At 48.5% G+C, this 24296-nt stretch overlaps 1 protein-coding gene and 1 long non-coding RNA gene across 2 annotated transcripts; both read left to right on the top strand.

The window, feature by feature from the left end:
• Positions 1-1004: 1004 nt before the first annotated feature.
• On the top strand, positions 1005-23209 carry MTURN (maturin, neural progenitor differentiation regulator homolog). Its single transcript, XM_045792943.2, has 3 exons — positions 1005-1385; positions 10764-10886; positions 22940-23209. The coding sequence occupies exons 1-3, from the start codon at positions 1224-1226 to the stop codon at positions 23048-23050; spliced, it is 396 nt and encodes a 131-aa protein (XP_045648899.1). The 5' UTR covers positions 1005-1223; the 3' UTR covers positions 23051-23209.
• On the top strand, positions 2287-6821 carry LOC148110380 (uncharacterized). Its single transcript, XR_015723915.1, has 2 exons — positions 2287-3161; positions 3377-6821. It is a non-coding gene; the product is annotated as an uncharacterized LOC148110380 (long non-coding RNA).
• Positions 23210-24296: the final 1087 nt, after the last annotated feature.

Here is a 24296-nt window from a genome sequence, read left to right as displayed (position 1 = left end):
TTTTAAAGACAAAAGCTGTTTGAACGTTTGCAGAATGAATGCTATTTAACGTGTCTCTCCTAGTAGTCATTCAATTCCTGTGGGCGAGGGCTCTTCCAATGCATTTTTTGCAATCCCGCAATGCCTGTCCCATTCCTAGCAACTAGTGAGCATTCAACAGGTGCAATCATGGGGCTGTGTATACTTGTTTTAAAATGTACTTTCTCCTCTCCCAACTAGTAGTTGGTCATTTTAAGTTATACAATATGAATTGAAGGTGAATAATATTCAAGCTAGTAGTCTTATGAGGCTCCTTTCTAAGGAATATTCAGCTTTATGGTCACGCAAAAAAAAAAAAAAAACAACCCAAAACCTTTCATTTTCCTTTCAAATGGATACTCATATCAGTGTCTAGTAAATGTATTTGGGAGAAATATTTTTTTTTTACATCAATCGGAGGACAGACCTTTGATTTCTGCAAAAGAAACCTCCGTTTCCCTTAGATCTTCTCGGCTCCTCCATTGCTAGCCTCAGACAAGGTACAAGTTATCTGCAATTCTGTGGGCGTCCCCTGCACTTAAATCGCATTCGGGAAAACACTTTTCCCGACAAGGCCTCCTAACTACGAATAAACGCTAGCCAGGACTCCGAGTTTTCCCCGCTTCGCCCTAAACTGGAAAGCCGCGGATTTCGGGTCCGCGCTGTGACGTCACCGGGCTGGCGACGGCGGCGCCGGGCTGAAGCTCCGGTGATTGGCTGGGGCGCATGACGTCACGGGACGGGGCGGTGCCGGGCTCGGGAGGACTCCGGGATGCTCCGATGCTCCGGGTTCGCTTTAAAAAAAAAAGAGGGGGGGGAACGAAAGAAAGAAAGAAAAAAAAAAGAAAAAAGGTGGTGGGGGCGAACCGAGGAGTCCGCCCTGCCCCGCCCGCCGCAAACCACGCCGCCCGAGAGGGGCGGGCGGGGAGGCGGGGCGGGGCGGAGCCGGGCGCGGCGCCGCGCCGTCCAGGCCACCGCCCACTCCGTACACACAGCATGTAAACAGTCCCCGCCGGGAGGAGCCCCGGGACCGGAGGGAGCCGCGCCGCCCGGCCCCGCCGCCTGCCCGAGAGCCCGCGGAGCCGCGCGCTGCCCGCCCGGGAGGAGGGCGCCCGAGGAGAGAGGAGGGCGGGCGGGCGGCGGAGGGAGCGGGAGGCGGGTGGCGCGCGAGGAGGCTGAGCGAGCGGCGGGCGCGGCGGACCAGGATGGATTTCCAGCAGCTGGCTGACGTTGCGGAGAAATGGTGCTCCAACACGCCCTTCGAGCTCATCGCCACCGAGGAGACCGAGCGCAGGATGGATTTCTACGCCGACCCCGGCGTCTCCTTCTACGTGCTGTGTCCGGACAACGGCTGCGGGGACAATTTTGTGAGTGCCGGGGGGAGGGACGGCTGCGGCGCGCGGGAGTGGACGCGCGGCCGCCTCCCTGCGCCCGAGCTGCAACACGCCGGGGAGGCTGTGGGCGCGGGGTGGGGGCGTAACCGGCTCGGCGGTGTCAGCGCTGCGGGGCCGGGGTGGGGGGAGCCCGGGGGGGGGGCGGCGGGCTGGGGCGCCCTTAGGACCGGGGAGCCGGGCTGGGGCGGGCTGTTACGGGGACGCGCGACCCTGCGGCCCGTGCTTGGTGCTCGGCTAGGAGATTCTGCCGAGCGTCCCCGGCGCTCACCAGCCCGGGCCGGGGCTCACGGACCGTCCCGCAGGGCCCGGAGTCTCGAGCTTCCTACACACCCAGGCGTCCCGCCGGTGTGAGGAATCCCGTTCCCCTCCGGATGCGCAGACACAACTCCTCGAGTTGTCCCCGCCCGGAAAAGCCCCCGCCCCCGTGTGATCCCCTGCGCCGCCGGTTTGGACACAAAGCGTCTGTCCACACTAGCGATGCCCCATCTCCTGGACCTTCTTTGCGGAATTACACCCCGGATCTTAAAAACGCACACGCGCGTGCGCGCGCGTGCACACACAGACACACATACACGCGGGCACGCCTATCCCCCTCTCCTCCTGTGCTTCCATTGCTCCTATGTGAGCTTCCAGCGAGGTGTGCGGGGCCCGAGCGCGTTCCGTCCGGCGGAGGCGGCGGCCGAGGCCCTGGCGAAGCGCCCCAGTTTTTCTAGATGAGGGGAACCCCCTCCCCCACCCCGCCCTGAGCTGGGAGGGACCAGGACCTGGAACTGCGGTGTCCAAATCTTCCACTTTGTATCCTGCGCCCACTTGGGATCTTGGCGCTGGCAGTTTAGGAAGGGGATGCAGCAGGCAGGGGAGTTGGGGTGGGAGGTGCGGAGAATGGGCGAGGATGGCGTCCCATGAAGTGTTTGTAAGGACGCGGAAAAAATAATGGTCCCCAAATGTAAGATGGAGGCAGCTGTGGGCTCGGGTTACCGTGTGGTCGCCGGCCGGAGCCTGGAGCTGGCGCTGCGGCCGCCCCTGCGGACCAGGTGGGGCGGCGCCGAGGCGCGGCCTGGCGCGGGCTCCTCAGGTGGGGGGGAGACAAAGCCGGGGCCGGGCCGCCGCGCGCCCCTGTCCCCCGCAGGAAGTTCGCCGAGGAGTTAGAGACACAGCAAGACCGCCTTCCTTGGTCCCTGAGAGACCAAGGCTTGTGTGTGACTTGCCGGGAAGGCATGCCCCTCCCACCACCGGCACCCCACCCCCGCGGCAGGGAAGAGCACACCTGGGCCCCAAAGTGCGACACTAGAAGAGAGATGGCCTTGGGTGACAGCCAGATTTGAGTTCTGCGTGTGCGACTCTGGTCAGATGCCTTCTGGGCAGCTCAGTTTACACATCAAAAAATGGGCCTAATACCAGCACCCAGGTGATCCATAAATGACACACGTAACCGTCTCTTGGCTAAGCTAAGGCCCCTCAGAGACCTGGGCTTACCCCCAGAGTTTAGAGCTTGTCTTTCCTTCTTACGAGTCTCAATTTTCTCACCTGTAAACGGAGGTTAATCAGAACACGTCTATCACAGGGACTTGTGAAGAGCAAGTAAATTATAAATATACGTAAGAACACTGTTAACTGTAGATAAAGTAAGTGTTGTTGTTGAGAAAAATGGGAGATCGTTAAAAAGGGATTTACTCCATTGCAAACAGGTGAGAAGACCCCAGGGTCATACTGGCAAGGGCACCAGTGTCCAACTGACTTCCACGTTAGGTTTCTTTTTTTCTTTTTAAAGATTTTTTATTTATTTATTTGACAGAGAGACAGCCAGCGAGAGAGGGAACACAAGCGGGGGAGTGGGAGAGGAAGAAGCAGGCTCCCATTAGAGGGGCCTGATGTGGGGCTCGATCCCAGAACGCCGGGATCACGCCCTGAGCCAAAGGCAGACGCTTAACAACTGCGCCACCCAGGCGCCCCGACCACGTTAGGTTTCATTAGGAGTCCCTTCTCACCCTGGTCTGCCAGTCGCCTTTGCCTGCTCCTTACTGTGTGTGATAGAGCGAGAGTCACCCAAGGCTCTGGATTTTATGGGAGAGAGTTCCACACAGCCTTCTTGCTGGAACTGCAGGAGACATACCCAAAGAATTTACTCCACGGAGAACCATCCTTGAGAAACATTATGTGCAGGACAACTTTTTCAAGGCCGTTCGTAATATATTTTAAATATTTTCCCACCTGTATGAGTAAAATGCTTGAACATAGTCATTCTCCAGCAATTAAATGAAGTACGTAAGGAAGAAAGTAGATGGAAGGAAAAAATAATTTCTTGGGTAGACTGGAACATTCTTAAAGTTTCTGGAGGCCCTAATGGACAGGATGCCAACCACCAGAGTTTTCTTAGCCCAAATCTCTCTCCAGCTCTGTCCCAGGCCAGGTTTAGTCAAGCTGCAGTTTGCCCCTAATTAAAGGGTAATTAGAGGGACTCAGGCATGAAGTAAGTGTTCCTACCTCCGTCCTTTTCCTTTTTCCAGGAAAATCCTGTTAAGCATTAGAAGAAATTTGAGATGAATGGACCTTCTATAATCCAAAGGATTTATTAACAATAAGAATATTTACATAGCGTTTCTCAGTTTACAAAGTGTTTTCATGTGGCTCATTCATTCATTCGTTTATTCATCAAACATTTATTGAGGGCTTGCTTTGCACCAGGCCAGGGCTACCTAGGATATAAATAGGATCTCTGCCCTCACTTTTCCAGGGCCATTCTCCCCATCTAAGAGACAGTGTGGTACAGTGGTCAGACCCAGGCTCTGGGGTCAGGCTACTTGGGCTTGCACCCCAGCTGCCGTGTCTAACTGGGTGCATTGGGGAAAATTCTTTAATCCCTCTGTGCCATGATTTCCACATCTGTAAACAGGGGAATGATAGCATCAGTACCTTCCCAGCAGGCTTGTTTTGAGCAGTGCCTAAAATAGGGGTGGTGCTGTTAGTGACTCTGGCAGTCTCCACACAGCAATCACTCTGGATCTATCTAAAATATAATCCAGGTTATGACCTATGATTCTCCACCTCATCTAAACTGATTTCCTATAACTTTTACTATAGAACCTGAGCCCTTGCCCTGGCTTCAAACCCCCACACAATCTGTCTTCTACCTCTCTGACCTCATATCAGACCATTCTTCCTCCTTGCTTACTGTGTTTGTGCCATGCTGACTTTTCAGGCCCTCAGACATGCCAAGCTCATTCCTGCCTCAGGGCCTTTGCATTTGCTGTCCCCTCTGCCCTAGAACATTCTTCTCCCACATCTTAATGTGGCTAGCTCCTTTATGCCATTCAGGCCTGGGAGAAACCTTCCTGACCACATATTCCTTCATTTCACCCTCTTTTATTCAAACCACAGCACTCACTAGTACTTGATACTCTCTTTGTTTATTTTCTGCCTGCCCCGTGAAGCTGCAAGCTTCATAAGAGCAATGGCCTCGTCTGTCTGATTAATCACTGTATCCCAGAACTTGGGAGTAGGGTCAGATCCGTGATAGGTGCTCAGCCCATGTGTGTAAGAACGAATGATAGTGAAGAAGGCAGATGTTAAATTTCAAGAATGACAGCTTCAAAGAACAGTAACTACCACTTATGTGCAGTTTACTATGTATCGGACACTGTTCTGAGTACCTTGTGTATATATGCTTATTTAATCTTAGTAATCTCACAAGGTCCTCTCTGTGATTTTCTCCATTTTACAGATGAAGAAACTGACACACAGCAAGCCGTACTAACTTTTCCACAGCTAATAGATTATAGAGCAACTTGAACCATAGCCCTATACTGAAAACATAGCATCCCAGGAGTGACAGCTGGGGACCCAATTCAGACCATTGGTTCAAGGGCGGCTTCTTATTGGGCCTCACGAAAAGTCCATGAGTTAGGTATGATCCCCATTTTATAGGTGAGGAGACTGAGGCTCTGTGGAAGGGAATCTATCCAGGATTATGCCACGAAGAAATGACAGCCAGGATTTGAGCCCAAGCCCAGAGGCCTGTCATTTGCCCCATGCAGAGTGTCAAGCCAGGAGCTCCAGAGGCCTGGGGAACAAGGGCTTGCTTTTATTTTCCTCCCACTCTGGCAGCCCCTGGGTCCCTTGTGCACTGTTTCCTCATCTCATCTCACAGGCCATCCTGTTCACACCATCCCTTTCCACACCACTGCCCTGATTCAGGCCTGTGTCTGTGGACAGTGCACAAGGTCAGCTCCTGGGACACAACGAAGCTGCCTTTGCCCTCTGAGTCCCGCGATCAGGGACGGAGCCAAGCCTGCCTGGCTCTACAGGTGCGACAGGGAGGGGCCAAGAGCTCACAGACAGGTGGCATGCTCCCTTCTGCCAACACAGAAGGTCCTGAGGGCTCCATCAGGCTGGAGGAGTGGGGTGGTACCACTGAGGTGCCAGCCGGACGGAGGGGCACGTGTGCCTGCTCTCCTGGGCATGGCAGCACCAGCTGCTTTCCCTCCTTGTCCTAGGCCAGGAGAAAGGAGCTCTAAGCCAAGGGCACTGCCCTGCGGCTCCCTGGCGCCTGCGTGCTCTTGACTGGAGAAGGGGAGGGCTGCCTTATTGTCCTATTTTTCCTGTCAACCCATCAAAAACATGTTTTGGATCTAAAATCGTGTACACTTTAATCCCTCCTCAGTATGAAAACAAAGAGAGCAGTTGTCACACTATTAAAGAAAAAAGGCTCTATTTATAGAAGGACCATGTGCTTTAATTTTATATGCGTGTGTATACGTAAATCTATATGTGTTTTCCCCCATTTTTGTTCTAGGCATATCTCTATTCTTAACTACACGACCAAATAACAACCTTTTCATTTTGGAGAAGAAAATAGAACTTGTCTAAATGAAATTGCGTCGCTTCATGGGGTGGGACAGTGGAGAAAAAGCACCTTCTTATTTAAAGTCCAATTTAAACCCTACCCTCAGTTTCCTCCTATGTCAAATGGGGATAATCGTACCTATATTACATTATGATTGTGGGGATTAAATGAGGGGTTGTGGTAAAGCTTCCCACAATGGCTGTGCATTATTCCTATGGAGAGATTCTTTAGGGGAAAGGGTATGTCCTTAGTATATTCATGAAGTGGTCACCCTGAGGAGAGTGAAGTTATGTTAATATGAGTGTCAACAGATGGGAAGAAGCACTCTGGGCTCCCGCTAAATGAGAGGCAGTCCGCAGGCTATCCCCGATAATCTCGATGACCACACTATATTACTGTTCTCTACGACTTACAAAAGAAGGAGCAGAGGCTCACGTTGAAGATGTGCTCACCTCCGTTGACATCTCGGCTTTGCCCACAGACAAGTTAACCTCTTAACCTCTCTGAGCCTCAGTTTCGTCCTTGGTAAGACGTATCCGTGGTCGGCACCCAGAGCAGGTCCCAGGTATGGCCAGCCACACTCCTCGTACCCTGTGCAGAAGTATGTTGGGTGGTATGCGATGGCGTGTAGCTTCCTCTTCTTAGCATCTCTTCGATGGACAGCCGTCAGTTTGGGGTTAAGCCACACCAACGCAAAATAGACTCCCCGGTACTAATGACGGCAGAAACCCCACACAGCGATGGCCTTTTGACTCAGATAACTGAGTCCAGGGAGGAGAGATGGGTGTGTTCTTTGCCTCCCGCGCCCGCCCGCCTCCCCTCTACTCTGCCTAAGCACCTGGAAGCCAAGCGCCGTGCCCACAAGTGTTAGAAGAGTAGGAGCACACAGACTGCTCAAAAAGATATTTGTAGGATTGAATGACCATGGTGGTCAAAGACCATCCTTCATGAGTTGGATGTTCTCATCTATACTATAGAAAACAGAAAGGGGCTCATTTTCCTGCTTGCAGATGACATGGTTATAATGTCTTAAGCTGGACAAACATTGATGATAAACTCTGGTCCACTTAATGACAGAAAGAAGGGCCACAGATGGCCTGTTTTAAAATCAAAGTTCTCACCAGGGATTTTCATCCCCCACCCCCCAAATATGATTAGTCAAAGTTCTACTCTGGTTCTGGTTCTCAAAGCGTGGGCCCAAAGCCAGCAGCATGAGCATCCCCTGGAAACTTCTTGGGAATGCAGATTCTTAGCCCACGCCCCCCAGCCGTTGTGTTTTAATAAGATGGGGCAGGGGGGTGTTATGATGCTTGCTGAAGCTTGAGGACCACTGCCTTCCTCTCCTTCAGAAGCCTTCCCTTGACATTCCTCCTATTACAAGGTGCCTTAGCTCTCACTTCATGGCTGGAAAGTCAGTATGTTCTGTACCTAGATTTATATTTGCCAGTTACATTGTTCTCTGACCCTGCTATAGTTTTTTCATGGCCAAAGTGGCTGTTTAGTTGAATTTCCAAGTCGGAGTCATTGCAGACGCAGCCATTGGTGCAGGACTCTGGGTCTTCAATCACCCATTTATCTCTGTTTAAGACTAGACCCCAGAATCTGTTTTCAGGAGTGTCAGCCCAGCCACCAGACGTTCTGTCTGCCCTCTCCAGGTTTTAGAATGGGCCCCTCTATTTTTCCTAAGAGATGACCATCGTACCCTCAGCCCATTGCCTGTTCGTTCTGAAGAGCTCATCTCTTTTATCCGGGGGCACTGCCTCGGGCCCCTGATGGGACTCCCTTCTCTGCACAGGCCTGTAGGAAGCCATAGGGGCAGTCTGTGTCCATCCATCGCGAGTGGCCAGGCCCGTTCACCTGGCACCGTTGGTCCTAATCTCACTTGGTTTTATATTCTTTTCCTTCCATTGTGTTCCCTCTGTCTTTATTTGCCCAACCACGGACTCTTACCTTGCCTTTATGGATCTTTAATGAGTGTCTTGATTCATTTTAGAAGGAAGCCGTTTCAGTAAATAAACCCGAATACTTTTTGTTAGGAGCTAGCATGGGTATGAAACAGCATTAAATAAGGGATGTCCTTTCGGCGGCCACGTGCGCCTGAGTCTGTCTGAGTCCAAACCCCACGCACACTCATGTTATCGTAGGGGCAGAGATTTGGTTAAAACTTTTTGAAACCCACAAAACCCACACGACCGAGAGTTAGACAGCCAAATGAAAGAGATCTAGGCAGAATGGACAGAAAGCCCTTTAGCAGGTGGTTAAGTCTTCCCACTCCAAAATATGTTCATAAATCAACACCTCCAGAAGTGCAGCACTGACAGTTGTGGCCTGAACACTCCCCTCACGAGGTTAGAAATGCCCTAGAAACACTGAAAGAACCCGTCTGATTTCCAAGCAGTGGTGGGTACAATGCAAGTCTGTTGCATGACTGATACGCTTTCCTTAGTCTACTTTGTAATTTAGAGCCCTAATGTACTTTAAAAAGTAGCTATCCAAGGTTCTCATAGATACACCGATTTCTGAATTAACTAGAACTCAGGCTGCCTTGGGTACTGTTCTCCGTGAAGTCACAGTGGGTGCCTCCCTTGCTCAGGGTGTGCCCTCAGGCTCGGGGCAGGTGGAAAGCCAGCCCAGCCCCTTCCTCCCCCTTCTCCTGCAGACACGAAAGAGGCAAGAAGGTGCTTACACCCACCATTTATTGAACACCCACTGCGTGCCAGTCAGGCACTGTGCCAGGCACTTAATAAACTTCTTACTTTTTCTCTAATCTTTGCAAGTCTAGGAGAAGGCAGGATTAAAGTTTTCTATTGTGCAGTGCTGGATATTAATCCCATCTTTCACTTAGATAGGAATTTGAAACATGCTGGAACTTTTAAAAATGTGAGCATGAAAATGGGTGCTGAGCAGAACTTATGTTAAAGCAGGACTTTATTGTTCTTGCTGAATCCCCACTGCTTGAGAATCAAGTGTGATAATAGATCTAAGAGCACTTTGTACTATTACACTTTTGTACAGTGTGAGAGACTATTACATAAATGGCATTTCGGTGGCTCGACAATTGTAAGGGTCTCTAATTAATAGGGAATTGTGTTCGAGCTATTGTCTAAAGTTAGAGAATCTAGAAGTTATCTTCTCTAGGTCAGGGCAGAAGTTCCTCCAGAAGTCTGCTGGAATTAGAGCAGTGTGTGTCAGAAATGGACCTTTACATCCATGAAGCACAGATAATTGCGGTGGAAAGATGGCACATTAGCACCCAGTTAGTCTCTTGGATCTGAGCAGTATTTTAAGTCTTTAGATCCTGTTCTTAGAAACGCTGCGATGAGAAGGAAGGAGGTGAAATGTGTTTCTCGAGTGATTGACGTAGAACTTTCTGGGGTGATGCCCTAATCATTGTATTAATGGAAGGGAGCAAGGGTGTGCTTGACATGGACTATTTCTCCAAATAGAGCTTGTCTCTGCTGCCTCGTTTCTGCTTCTTGCTTTAATTTGCCAGATGTCTTCCTCCCTCCCACGCCGCTACACTTTTCCACCAATGGTGAGCTGTCATGGATCGGTCCCCTCTAAAGAGTGACCCTTGGTCAGCTACCCTGATGTTACCCTGGGAGCCCAGTGCCTCTCCCTAGCTCAGATATCAGAGCAGGGGGCTTCTGCACTTGGATCCCTCAAGCCTGTTTCTTGGGCTTATTCCAGCTCCTTGAACATTTATGGGAGAGACTCGTCTGTCTTTAAGAGGTGCTAAAACAGATATCCTCACCCAGGAAAACAAAACAAAACAAAACTCCACCAAACCTTGTCTAGCCTTAAGAAAAAATAAACCCTAAAACCGGTCTCCTCTTGGTGCGTGTTACCATTGGGAAGCAACACCCTCTTGGAGCATTTTTAGAGAAGGTGAGCTTTCAGAGAGCCTTTGCTTCCCACTGACACGACGATGGCTTTTCTGGGTGTTCTTCTAAATTCATTTCATTTTTGTTTTGTTTTAATCCATTTCGTCTTGAAGTAAATGTACCATCACCCCCGCTCACAGGCTCACTTGGATAAAGAATGTCTCACTGCAAGTTAGTGGTCACAAACTATGCCTGATTGATCCTTCCACTATAACTAAAGGCCAAGCTGAGAACCATGCGGGCTTCGGTTTTTCCTCCCTGCTGCTTTAAAACCCTCCTTTCCCAGCTCGAGAAGGACTGTGGAAATTGTGGGTGGGGGACTATTGATCCCACTGCCTTTTTTTTTTGCTACGGCCGAGCAGATCTGCTGGCGAATCGAGCAGGTGAGATTATGGACGGAAAGCACAGGGATTTTCTAGGGGGTAGGCCTTTTCTCATGCCCTTCCATGCAAGCGACTCAAGAATGAATGTCGGAATTTTACTTGGGAACAGAAGCCTTCGAATTTATGTAATGAAAAAAAAAAAAAGCTTTCGGGCTTTTCGAATTTCACACTGAGGGTAATGACTGTGTGTCTTTGTTTTCTCTCCCCCCCCCCCCCCCCCCCGCCGGCTGTGGGCACGTAGCACGTGTGGAGCGAGAGCGAGGACTGCCTGCCTTTCTTGCAGCTGGCACAGGATTACATCTCCTCCTGCGGCAAGAAGACGCTCCACGAAGTCCTGGAAAAAGTCTTCAAGTCTTTCAGACCTGTAGGTGCCTGCTTGGCTTCCAGAGCCGCCTTGTTTTCTACAGTGATTGTGCGCGGAATTACAGGGATGGTGGGGAAAGTGGGCAAAACCTGGATGACTAATTGTTTTTCTCTTGTCTGCTTCGTGGCTTAAAGATAGCAGCTAGTGGAAGGAGGGAGAGGGCGGGGAGGGAGGGGAGACGGGATGTGACACAGCTGTTTGTTGCAGGAATGATGATTATTTCTAGCATCACTTGAGTTGAGAATCTCTGATAGGGTGGGAAGCAGACAGAGCCTTGAGGAGACTCGAGTATTCCTGTTCTTGTCCAGTAGACGTAAGGCCAGAACGCTTGGAAGCGCTATGGAGGTTCTCTTACCGTAGTGAGGCCTATATTTGGGGAGCTGCCGGAAGGCTATATGCAGCATGTGTCTCCACGTCTGTGGGTACTGAGAAGGACGAAATTGGATACCGGTTGTGCTCTTTTCTCTTTTTATAAACTCTCTTGCAGAGAGCTTGCTTTCTGTCCACCACCCCCCCTCGCACCCCAATGTAGGATTTAGGAATCCATATATCCGCGGCTAGCTGACAGTTTGTTTTCATTCTAGCTGAAAAACATGTCAAGTGAATTCTCACCCCTATTTTGAAGATTACCTATTGCCCTTAGTCTTTATTAGGAGGTAAAGTCACATTACTGGTGTCGTGACACTGTCCCCAAGTTCAGTTCCCTGCCCACCATAAATGCTCTATACGTTCAATGATATTTGCTCTAGAATTTTTTTTTTTCAGATCTTTTAAAAGAGTATTTACTTCTCTGCTGCAGTTTTCAAGCTTGCCTTTCAGTGCTCTGAACAGAGTGGCGTGATTGCATGGTTGTGTGAGAGACTATGTCTGACGTTCCAGTAGTTCAAGGTGTGTAAGTCTGTTGTGTCGTCTTGTCTCAGCTGGTTCACACTCTTCCTATCTGGTTTCTTTGTGTGTTGGGTCATCTCTGTGTGCTTGTATTTGAAAACGTGTATATAGGAGTAAACTGAGGCCTGAGATGATGGTACCTTCCTCCGGAGAGGATTTCGATCTGTTTCTGCCGGGGCTTAGCTGGGGTGGGGCCCCATCAGCCTGACACCACCTTCAAACAATTTAAAACTTGTGGTTCTTAGAACTCTCCAGGCGATGAAAAGCCAGGGTGCACGTCTGCTTTTTTCTAGTTCATCCTTTTTTTTTTTTATTTTAATAATGATTTTTTATTATATTATGTTAGTCACCATACAGTACATCCTTTTCTAGTTCATCCTTGTCCTGAGAGCCGCCTTAGTCCATTCAGGCTGCTGTAGCAACCTATCAGAGACCGAGTGGCTTATAAACAACAGACATTTATTCTCACGGTGCAGAGGCTGGGAAGTCCAAGGTGCCAGTGGATTCGGTGGCTAGTAAGGGCCCACTTGGCAGACAGACAGCTGTCTTTCTGCTGTAACCTCACATGGTGGAAGGAGAGGGAGAGGTCTCTGGGGCCTGTTTTATAAGAGCACTAATCCCATTCAAGGCTCCACATTCATGACCTAACCACCTCCCAAAGACCCCACCTCCTAATACTGTCCCCTCAAGGGTTAGGAATTCAGCATGTGAATTTTTGCAGGCACACAAACATTCAGACAATAAGAGGTCATTGGGATCTCAGCTTAAAGTGAGGCTGTTTTATCACGGTCTGCTCCTTTGGATGACCCTGGGTTTGACTTTGGTCCCCCTAGCTCTTAGAGTAGGTCAGGAATGCAGTAAAATTTCTAGCTGTTTCTTTCTAGGTCAACAGATGCCCTCAGGACAAAAGCAGCTTTTTATGTTTACCTTCCTAGGTTCTAATTTTTCAATATATCTAAGAAGGCATTTTTCACGTTTAATCCAGCTTTTTTAGTTCTCTGAGGAAGAGTTGGTCCCAATCACTCAATCCACCATTACAAGAAAGAGAATTTCAGTGGCTTTTCTCACTCTCTCTGATTCGTATCATTTGTCCAGCCAGTTTGTTTTTTGTTTCTTAATTTTCTCAGCCTGCTTGGCTCATTCAGAATAGACTCATGACTGAAAAGACTCACGAATCCCTCATTCATTCCATATATGTTTACTGAGTACGTGCCTACTGTGTTCCTAACACTTGATTTAAACAGATGAAAATCTTATAATCTAGTGGCAGTGGCGGGGAGCGGGGGGACAAGGTAAATAAGTCCAGCACGTAAAGTTTTAGTGATAAGTGCCAAGGAGACAAAGTAGATAAGTCGGGGAAAGGAGGTAAGAAGAGCCAGAGGTACTGGAATTTTTTATTCAGAGACTAGGGGAGGCTTCGCTAAGACGTTCACATTTGAGTACCACTTGAAGCGTGAATCATGAGGAAATCTAGGGGAGAGCGTTCTAGGTAGAGAGAACAGCAAATAGGAACGCCGGGAGGGCGTGGGGGGGTAAGGAGAAGAATATCAGTGTTCAGGGAACAGAGGGGGGCTGGTGTGGCCCAAGTGGAAGGGTGGTGGGGAGGAGCAAGGGGGAGCCTGAGGAATTTCAGGGGCTTGCAGGTCACAGAAGGATTTGGCTTTTACTCTGGTGTGACAGGAAGCCCTTGGAGGAGTTTGAGTGCAAGAGGGATCTGACGTGGGGTGCCCAGGTGGCTCAGTCCATTAGGCATCTGTCTTCAGCTCAGATCATGATCCCAGGGTCCTGGGATCGAGTCCTACGTTGGGCTCCCTGCTCAGCGGGGAATCTACTTCTCCCTCTCCCTCTGCCCCTTCCCCTACTCCTGCTCGCTCTCTCTCAAATAAATAAATAAAGTCCAAAAAAATAAAAAGGAGGTATCTGAGTTCACATTTTGAAACCCTCCTCCGACCGGTTGAGAATAGGCTGCAAGGGGGCCCAGTGTGGAGGCCACTGGGTCATGCAGGTGAGAGGATGGGGATTGGACCAGAGTCATCACAGTGAAGGCAGAATGAGGTGGTCAGACTGTAAAGAAGGCCTTGAAAGTAGACCCAACTGAACTTGCTGGTGGACCAGAGGTGGGAGTGAGAAAAAGAGAGAAGGCAAGGGTGATCCAGAGTTCCTTGCCCACGCAAGGAAGGGAATGGCGCTGTCCTTTACTGAGATATGGGGGAGGAAGCGAAAGGAAGAGTTGGGCCACCGTACTACCAGGGTTGGGGCATGTCAGTGGCAGAAATGCCTATTAGACATCCAAGCAGAGCTATCAAAGTAGGCAAAATTTTTAAAAAATCCAACCCCCCCAGGGGCGCCTGGGTGGCTCAGTCGGTTAAGCGTCCCACTTGATTTTCTTTCGGGTCATGATCTTGTGGTCGTGAGACGGAGCCTCGTGTCGGGCTCTGCGCTCAGCGGGGAGTCTGCTTCAGATTCTCTCTCCTTCTCCCTCCCGCTCACTCTCTTTCTCTCTCTCAAATAAATAAATAAAATCTTTAAAAAAGAAATTGAACCCTTCAAGTCTTAACCAGAAAAAAAATCTGTCCGCCAATGAAATTCACTTTGCAGCTGGTGTCCTTGCAGGGGTCACATTCCCGGCCTGCCACCTGGTTTTCTTCCTGCGCCTCCTCTCCTGGATGCCGAGCGAAACTCCTGCACAATTGGCCTCCCTGGAGAAGGCGAGCTCCCGCCAGAACCCATTTTGCTATTTTTCTTTACCGAGAAGACCTGGCCACTTTTAGGCAACCAGGCAGCCACACGTAAAGGGAAAGGAACAAATGCAGTCCAAGAAAATCCAGATGCGTGGCTGAACGCAAGTGGGGTGTCTCAACATTTTCTTTCGGATTTTGCTGCTGCGTGTCCCGGAGACAAACAGACTTCATCTGACGTCGGACTTCCAGGGTCCCCTTCTAAAGCAGAGCCTGACATCCTAGGCCGGGCGGTGCTCCCCAGGAGAGGAGGCCCTGGTACAGGGTACAGCGCCCCACTGGTGGGGAAGTTGATGTGTGCTGGGTGCCCTGTGGCTGGGCCTTTTTGCCCCGCAGGGAGAGGCAGGTGGCAGGCACCTTCTCAGGGTCAGGGAAGGTGAAGTGCAGGCGGGGCTTTGGGTTTCGCTCAGCCAGGACGTGCCCCAGGTTGGATAATTCGAGGAGCATGAGGCCATAAGGGGCTGATGGGTGTCCACCGGAAACTTTGCCCTCTCTCCTCCGCTCATACGTGTGGTTCTTCGCATGCTGCTGTTTATCTGTCACTTTCTTGTAAGGGAACTCTGCGTTTAGAAATAAGACCCAGCGGTGCGCCTGGGTGGCTCAGTAGGCTATGAGTCTGCCTCAGGCTCAGGTCATGACCTTGGGATCCTGGGATCGAGTCCCGCATCGGGCTCCCTGCTCAGTGGGGAGTCTGCTTCTCCCTCTGCCTGCCCCCCCCCGGCTTGTGCTCTCTCTCTCTCTCTCAAATAAATAAAATCTTAAAAAAAAAAAAAAAAGACCCAGCACAAGGGCTTGCCCACCTTCACACACTGTGCTTTTCCCCCATCTCCTCTCTTGTGTGCTTTCCCGCCACCGAAACAAGCAGTATCCCCGTCAGAGTCCTCCCCCGGCACATAAAGAAATCCGTTGTTGGATTTGAAAAGCAAAAACAGTTTTTCTTTCTCTTTTTCTTCATCTCATTTCTTTTTTTCCTCTATTTCTTCATCATATTTTCAACAAAATGTATTGATCGTTTGCTATTTGCCAAAGACCACTTAGGAGAGTGAGGGGCAGGACACAGTGCCCAGTTCTTGCCCTCACGGAGGGACAGCCATAACGTACATGTTACCAAGCAGAGCATTTATTTTGGTCCAGACACTCTCCTAGATCCCGTGCACAGTAAGCAAATGAGTTCTGTTCCCCACTGTGCTTACTCCACTTCGGGGAAATACTTCCCGAGAGGACGTTAGTGACCGTGTAAAACGGGGTGTTGTGTGTGGTCTCTTTCCCTAGTTTTGTGGGCTCAGGATACTGCATGTTGAGGAACCCAAGCTTTGTGGGCAGGCGGCTGTGGCACTTGCTGGCTGTGTGACCTTAGCCAAGTGACTTAACCTCTCTGTTTCTCACTGTCTCATTTGTAAACTTAGGAAACAAATGGTGATAGTTACCTCAGGGATCTGTGAAGATTAAGTGATGAAGTTCTTGTTGGCTACTTAATGCAGCACGTCACACAGGGTCAGCAGTGAATAAATGCTGGCAGTGATGGGGACAGGAGGAGGACACGAGGCAAAATACTGTTGAGGAGTAGGACTTAGTGAAACCTTTTGTAGGCCTCTTAGATTTTTGCTGGAGAGAGAAAACATTTGCTAAGTGATTTCAACACATGCTCTCAACATGTGATTTCAGCACATGGTTTCAACAGAAACATCTAGCTAAGGTAAGGGATTTTTAAGGAAGTATTATTGGGGTATTATAGGCAGAAGTTTATCAACATTGGTTTTGGCAAAATAATAAATATCCATTCAGTCCCTAATCTGTGCACCTCACTGGTTAGAGGCTGGTGCTGCAGGGAGGACGGAAGCTCCCTTCTAGAAGGGCATATGAGCAAAGAGCCTCTAGGTAACAGGGTTATGGCTGATACTTTTTTTCTTCTTTTCTGTATTTCCTAAATTTTCAATGATGTCACAGAAAACATTATCAGAAACTATGGTTTGTTTGTTTTTTTCAAACCTATATTGTCTACGGTGTGTAAGAAGGGCCAGGAATATCAGGTGCCAGTGGGCTCACCGAGGAACGAAGTGCGGGGCAGTGGCTTCCTGAGAAGCTGAGACCTGGAGACATGGCAGGATCCAGACAAGCTCAGAGGGCTGGAGAGCTGGCCAAGAAGGAAGTCCAGAAGGGCCCATCATGGCCCTGTGGCTCAGAGTCCTCAGAGATGCCCCCTGGGTGGGGGGAGGTGGCTCAGCCCTGCTCTGGCCTGTTGGGCTACCTTGCCATTGTGGCCTCTAGTGGGTCAGTTGACCTCGGTGACCCCATCTTTAAAATGGGGGTCATGCTTGTTTTGCCATCTTGTGGATTCACACAGAGCTTCAAAATCAGACTAAGAGCGCAAAGGACTGTCAAAGTCCATTCTCAATTTCTGGTTCCCTGGGTGCATTCATGACTCTGGATGCAGCGGGCAGCTTCCCTCCCGGAGGGGCACACATTCGGCTCCTCCTCCCAGCTTGGGCCTCCTTCCAAGCAGTACCTGTATGCCGATGGCAGCGTCAAGCAGGCCATCACTGGCATCCGTGAGCGGGCAGGTTTCTCCGGGTTGTGCAAGCAGTAATGGCCTCAGAGACACCCATCAAGAGCCTTGATAAGCGTGAATTGGAGAATCGCTGGAGTCTTATATTTTTCTTGTTTAAGTGGCCCTTGCTTGACAGTTGCTGGTCATCACATGATTGAGCGAGATAATAAAATAGTGGTTATGGATCTAAATAATGGTGATTGTGCCATTTATTTTTTTCCTCCATGTTTTCATATCTTTTATTTAGTGACAACTGACAGGCTTCCCCTGGTTAAAAAACAGTTCACAAGAGAAGCGAGAGCTCACTGTTTCCAGTTTAGCTGCTGAATCAAACCTTATCGTTGCCCTTTTGGTTTCTCTCAAAGCTTTATTTTATTTTATTTTATCCTGGACTATTACTCCTCTCCTCTTACTAGTGCTGTGGACATTAGGGTCATGAGGCATCTGTTGTTATGACAACGTTGTGTGCTGTTCGGTTGATGTTGCTTTGATGGCCCTACCTGGAGTTAGAGCCCGTGGTTCCCCATGTTTCCTTGCTCTCTTTGGCCCTGGTCCCCTCCCTGGGGTTGCTGTTCCAATTCCATGTTTTTTCTTTCAAAAAGCGGGACACTTCTCCCAGCAAAATTCCCCTAGTTCTAGTTCACTGGCCTGAGCAAGATTAATATTTTCAGTTTACCACTAATGGGTGAGGAGCTAGGGATTAAACCCCGCAGAAAAACCCTCTGTGATCCAGAAAATGTCCACTTCTTGCTTCTACTCTTATCGTTAGGAACCTGGGAGAAAAGAAAGAATCCACCTGTGGGAAGCCACCCCAATGGGTTAGAAGGTCTGATAAGAAAAGATTATGCTCTCATGGGAGTTTTCATGAAAGACATTGAATGTTGATAAGTTTATCATAGCTTTTGTTTTCTGCTCACATATGAAATTTCAAACATGTGTATTTTTTAGGAAACATGACGGCCCCTGAAAGTAAGAGAGTACCTACTAGTCTTGCCCATTTGGGTCTTATATCCATCTTGCCACCTACCCCTTTTTTCTCCTTTTTTCCAGACTGACTGACCAGGATCTCATTGTATTTCTTGGTACCCCCAGCATCGTTGATCATTAAGATAAACAGTGGTAAATTCCCCAAAGCTTTAGGGTAATCCTTAATACTCGGAGTATGGTTTTTGGACCAGTAGCAGTATCCCTATCACCTGGGAGCGTGTTAGAAATGCAGAATCTCAGGTCCCACCCGAGACCAGCTGAATCAGAATCCACATTGTAAGTAGATCTCTGGGTGAATCACATATACAGTAAAGTGCTCCAAAGAGTCCTCTGGAAGGAGTTTCCAGGGACCTCTGAAGCCACAAGACACTTGCTAAAAGCACACTAGCTAACTGACTGTGCCCTCCAAGGCAGAGACGTCCTGTCCCTTTCTTCTGTAGACACACTCTAGCCCTCTGTGCTGAGTGCGGGCCACCTTTGGAGACAGCAGATGCGAAATGCCAATTAAATGTGTCCTCAGCAAGTTTACACCACTTTCTAAGAGACCCGGGGTGCGTCCTGAAGATCACTCATATTCTCCTGGGTCTAAAGAACTTTCGTTCTCAAGTCTTGGCATTTCTACCTTTCAAGTACAACCCTGTTTGGATGGGTGGGCCCCAGAGGTTTTTATGTGATCACAGTTGCCCAAAGGCAGCTTCATGCACGGCAAACCTCTGGAAGTGCCAACACCATTGTTCGGGGTTAGCATAAAGATTTTTTTTCCAGTCAGCTGAAAAAATTTTGCTGAACAGAATTAATGATTATGACTATTAAAGTAATTTAAATGTACCAGGTAGGATTTCTTGGCCTGTATCCTTTATAGAAATGTATGCCTGCAGTAAAAGCAAGAACGCCAGGATGCTTACCAGTCTGTTGTATTCCTGTCTCTGGCATATCTTCTTCACTGTTAAAAATTTGGATCTAGGGGGGCGCCTGGGTGGCACAGTCGTTAAGCGTCTGCCTTCGGCTCAGGGCGTGATCCCGGCGTTCCGGGATCGAGTCCCACATCGGGCTCCTCTGCTGGGAGCCTGCTTCTTCCTCTCCCACTCCCCTGCTGTGTTCCCTCTCTCTCTGGCTGTCCCTCTGTCAAATAAATAAATAAAATCTAAAAAAAAAAAAATTTGGATCTAGGGGCGCCCGGGTGGCTCAGTCGGTTAAGCATCTGACTCTCGATCTCAGCTTAGGTCTTGATCTCAGGGTTGCGAGTTCAAGCCCCATGTTGGGCTTCATGCTGAGTTTGGAGCCTACTTAAAAAAAAAAAAAAAAATGGATCCAGAAGTTAAATGTCGATTTAACCTGCCATAGATGGGACTAGAGACAGAGGTGGGAATGCTGGATCAGGGCTTGTCTGTATGGCATTCTTTGCAATCCCAGGCAAATTATATAGTTCTCGTGCTTTTCCTGTTCTCCTCTGTGCTTTCTCCAATTGTACATACTCATAAATGTGGACATTAACATTCCACATTGAATTTTTTAAAAGGCGTATGACTCAGTAGAAGACATTGAAGCCTCCAGCGGTAGGAGCAGCATTGACAGCTGGAAGGGAGTCTCCTGGGTACCTGGTGGTTAGGTTGCAGGCTGCGAGCTGATGGCCTGGTTTTGAATTCTGGCTCTGACACTTACTGGGTGACTCTCTGCAATTTACTCAGTCTGTCTATGTCTTATCTGTAATAGGAGGATAATACCTACCCCCTCAGGCTATAATGAGGACCAACAGAATGAATATAGGTAAGGCTGCCTAACTCCATGCCTGGCAAAGAGTCACGTCACCAATATTGACTATCATCATTAAATGTGAAGTATGGCCACATTGGTTTGTTGAATGGCACACTGGTTGTGAGTCTGCGAATCAAGTGAGGAGCCTAATAGAATTGAGTTTCTTACTTCTGTTCCTACTTGTTGTATTCTTTTTTTTTTATTAAGATTTTATTTATTAATCTGACAGAGAGAGAGACAGCCAGCAAGAGAGGGAACACAAGCAGGGAGAGTGGGAGAGGAAGAAGCAGGCTTTCAATGGAGGAGCCTGATGCGGAACTCGATCCCAGAATGCCGGGATCATGCCCTGAGCCGAAGGCAGATGCTTAACGACTGCGCCACTCAGGCGCCCCCTTACTTGTTGTATTCTGATTAACAGTGAGCTGGTCCAAAAGCAAGCACAGCTGAAGGGAGAGGGAGAAACTGGGGCTGGAGGCCGTCCACCGATGCAGCCATAAGTCCCCTTGAATAACTGAACTGCTGGGCTTTAAAATGAGAAGCCAAGATAAAGACTGACCCTAACTAACGTATTCACATACGGCTCTGCGGTTGGCAGCCCATGGCCACATTCACTTTCTCATTTCATCTTCGTAGTTTCTCTGGACATAGAGCAGGTGTCATGGTTCCCACTTTACAGAGAAGGACGCTGAGGCTTAGCAAAGGGAGTGGCTGGGCAGAGGGCCCCAGCTAGAGCCCTGTCTTCTGGATGCCAGGTCCATGCCTTTTCCACGCAGCCTCTCAGTGAATCTGCAGACCCTGCACTAAGGTGCCTTGGAAGTCGGGGAGGCCAGTGAGAGCGGCTTCTGTTCTTTCTTCCTCCTGTAAGGGTCGGGAGTGAGCAGTTCTAGAAGTCCCCTCCCAGGGAAGGGCCTCACAGTGCCAATGCTCTAGACCTAAAACCATGTGCTTTGGATTCACATCAAAGGGCAGGTGGGGAGTAGGCAGAGGGGAGAGGGGAAGAGAAGTGGTAATGGTTTCGTACTTGGCTTGCTGGAGCCTCTCCTACAAACCACCCGAAGCCGTGGAGAGGAGGGGTGTTGAGGGTACTTGTAGTCAGGGCCTGTGAATTACTCAAGCGTATTATGAAAAAGAATAATCAGTGATGCATGTCTTTAGGACAAGATGGCAAATGTGTAGATGCGTCCCTCGACTGCACCCTCTTTACCCATGGCCGCCGTGGCTGATGGGTTGACTGCAGTCTTTCCGACTGAGCCTTGGAATCCTCCACCCAGGCCTCCAGGCAGTCGCTACAGTCAGATCTGTCAAGTGAGAGAGAACCCACTGGCCATTGCTCTTGTAAGGGGTATCCCTTCAGTGTAGCGAGGAGTCACATTTATTGTTGAATTAATGCATCCTCTGTTGGCGTCTAGGTGATTCTGGGGTTCTCGGTAGGGGCAACAATATTTCTGTTTTATCAGCGATTTAAATATTACCACTCCTTTGACACTTCCACCTTTCTTTGTCACCAAGCAGCTCTTCAAATAAAAATGGGACATCAAAATACTCACCATCTGTGCTCATTGTAGCCATCTTTTCTCTCTCTTTAGAGGCGAATGTTATCTTGTGCTCATTCCACTAAGACATGAGAGGGCGACAGCAGGAGGAGAAAAGGGCTTCTCCCTTCCCCCAAGCATACACGAGATTGCTTCACACTGCCCAGGCTAGCAGAGATGCGCTCCTCCCGCCCCACCCCTCCGAGTCAACAGTGGCTCTTTGAGACAGCTGTGGTCCTCCAGTCTCGAAGGGGAAAGATGTGTCTGCAGCTGGCCATGCCCACCTTGCCAGGCCCCATGTAGAATATGACCAAGGGCCTGGCAGATGACCTTGTTCCAAGTGTGTTCATAGGGCTCTGTGAGACCTCCAAGAGTTGGGTTGGAGAACTTCAAGGGAAAAGCATTATTTCGACTGGGACTTACTGTTTCCTCATGTCAGCATTTAGGCAGGGGATAGGGAGAAGGGGAGGGGTCATGGGGCACTAGGGAGGCAGATGGTCCGTCTTACTGTGGTGGCTTCAGGCAGTTAGCTTGGATCCCAGGGCCATTTAGTGGAGTTGCCTGAAAGTGACCAACTGAGAGGGCCACCGTGTGAGAATGCCAGGGCCCTTTGCAGACTGAAAATCGGAGGGAAGGGCTGTGGGACAGAAGCACGGTGATCACTCAGGGGCAGGGTCCAGGGATAGCCAAGGCCATGGCTCCCTGCCAGCGCCAGGGCTTTTCATTCATATGGATCAGGCCCAGCAAATGGCACTCAGTTTCTAAGCAAAGACCAATCAGTGCTTTAAGAAAATGTTTCCTGGGTACTTATTGTGAATTTCCCCAATGATAATTATAGATTGTAGAGTCTTTGGAAAATACAAAAAGATAGAAAGGAAGAAATTTACCCATAACCATGCTGCCTGAGACAATACTCCTAAGATTTGGGTGTATTTCATCGAAGTCTTTTTTTCTACATACTTGCGTATAAATTTTAAGAAAATCTGTATCATAATGAAAATGGATTTTTACCATGCTCTTTTTACACTTATGAGCGTGTTTTTATATCAAGTTACTCAAAAATACTATTTTAAATAGGTATATAAGATCCCGTTTTACAGATGCACTGTAATTTAACAAAAGTTAAACATTTCAGCTGTTTTCACATTTTTACATGTGTGTTATAAATACTAGCAGCACGTGTTTTTAGGGAAGAAAATATAGAGGGGGATAGATTTTTGACATCTTGATGGAACAGTCAGCACTGTTCATTGTATTACTGCTGATATCCCAGGTGTGTGTGTGTGTGTGTGTTTGTTTGTGTGTGTGTGTGTGTGTGTGTGTGAGAGTGTGGTGTGTGTGCCATGCTTTGATACTTAAAAGTAGAGAGTCTCTAGGCTACCCAATAAAACCTAGCCCTTTGGGCACCAATCCACTGAAGGATTGACTTTTCCATCCAGTACGTTCATAAAAATAGTTGTAGGAATGGTCGACTGCAGTGGGCAAGCCCTAGCTGCTGTGCTAAGTCCTGTTAAATGCTGTTGAATTTGGATCCAACGTCTTTGGTTATCTTCCTGCCCACGGGCCATTTGGCGCTCATGGCTGGTTCTCTTCTCTCTCCTCTAGTTACTGGGGCTTCCGGACGCAGACGATGATGCGTTTGAAGAATACAGTGCAGACGTGGAAGAGGAGGAGCCAGAGGCAGACCACCCCCAAATGGGGGTCAGCCAGCAGTAACCTTCCGAGGGCTCCCACCTGAAAAGGAGAGTGAACCCCCTGGTACCTGAGGTGGGGTCGCGTGCTCCTGGGTTAGCATTTTGCATTAGCACTTCGAAACAGGACGTCTGACTCCCAGCATCCAAATTAAAACTAAGTACCTTTTTATTGACCGCAAAATATCTGGGATGAGCTTTGCTCAGAAGTGACCTGAATTTTACTCCCGTTTCAGTGGGTTTCTATGGGGTTGTCTCGGTAGCCTTTGCCATTTTGCATTTAGAGTCCATTTTGTGGCTGACTGTTCTCTCTTGAGTTTGTGTTGGAGAACTAGCATTCGCTGACTCGAATGTAGAGAACTCTGAATGTATTAAAGATATGTTTTGAGTCCTCACAGGTGACATTACTGAGGGAAAGCATGACAGAGAAGAAATGCAGTCTGCACTTTTTATGTACTTTTTAAGTGTCCATAAGTGAAGGAATTTGCTTATAAAGCATGAGTTTTAATATCTAGTCATTAAACTGCACAAGTGCAAATACAAGGGCAGAAAAGGATAATCACTTAGCTTTGGATGAAGGGGGAAGAGAGGTGGAGAAGCCTTTGTTGAAGTGTTCTGCCAATACTAAGTTACCTGGATAGATAGCAACTGGTTCATGGTTAGTATAAACATTACTTGCATGTTCAATTATTTTAAAACATGCTAATTCCAAAGCCACTTTTAAAATCTAATAGTGGAAAATATCAATGGGGTGACATAAATGATTGATTTCTTTAAAATGTCTAGAAACCGTCCCACATAGGAGATGAAACATTTACGTTCTCTCTTTATAACCAGATGGCAACTTGTTAAATCATGAAAACATTCAGAATCCAAGTGCCACTTAAACTTTGAAGCCATAGATAAATTTAATGGGGGAAATAAACCAGGATAAAATTTTTTTAAACATATGGAATCCTTCTTTACTTTCTTAATTTGTCTCTTATTTCTTAAAAAAAAAAAAAAGTCAAGAAAAGGATCCCACTGTATAATTTATTTAAAAAACTGTAATCAAGTGCTTGGAGGGGACCTAACTGTAGTGAATTTTCAAAGCGATATGAAAGTGGGAAACTTTCAGTCGTGGGTTAGCTTGGTTCGAAGGGGGAAGTTTCAATGACCAAAATACTAAGACAACTCACAGAAACAACTACTTAATAATTGGAAACACTGCTGTCATTACTTAGCCAACAAATACTTACAGGAGAAGTCCTCTGTAATGCTAACGTGGAATT

This window comes from Ursus americanus, chromosome 3, assembly GCF_024610735.1.
Source record: "Ursus americanus isolate L20-20 chromosome 3, mUrsAme1.1.p, whole genome shotgun sequence".
Lineage (NCBI taxonomy): Eukaryota > Metazoa > Chordata > Mammalia > Carnivora > Ursidae > Ursus > Ursus americanus.
The sequence above is the reverse complement of the archived record's forward strand: the minus strand, read 5'-3'. Positions and strand labels throughout refer to the sequence as shown.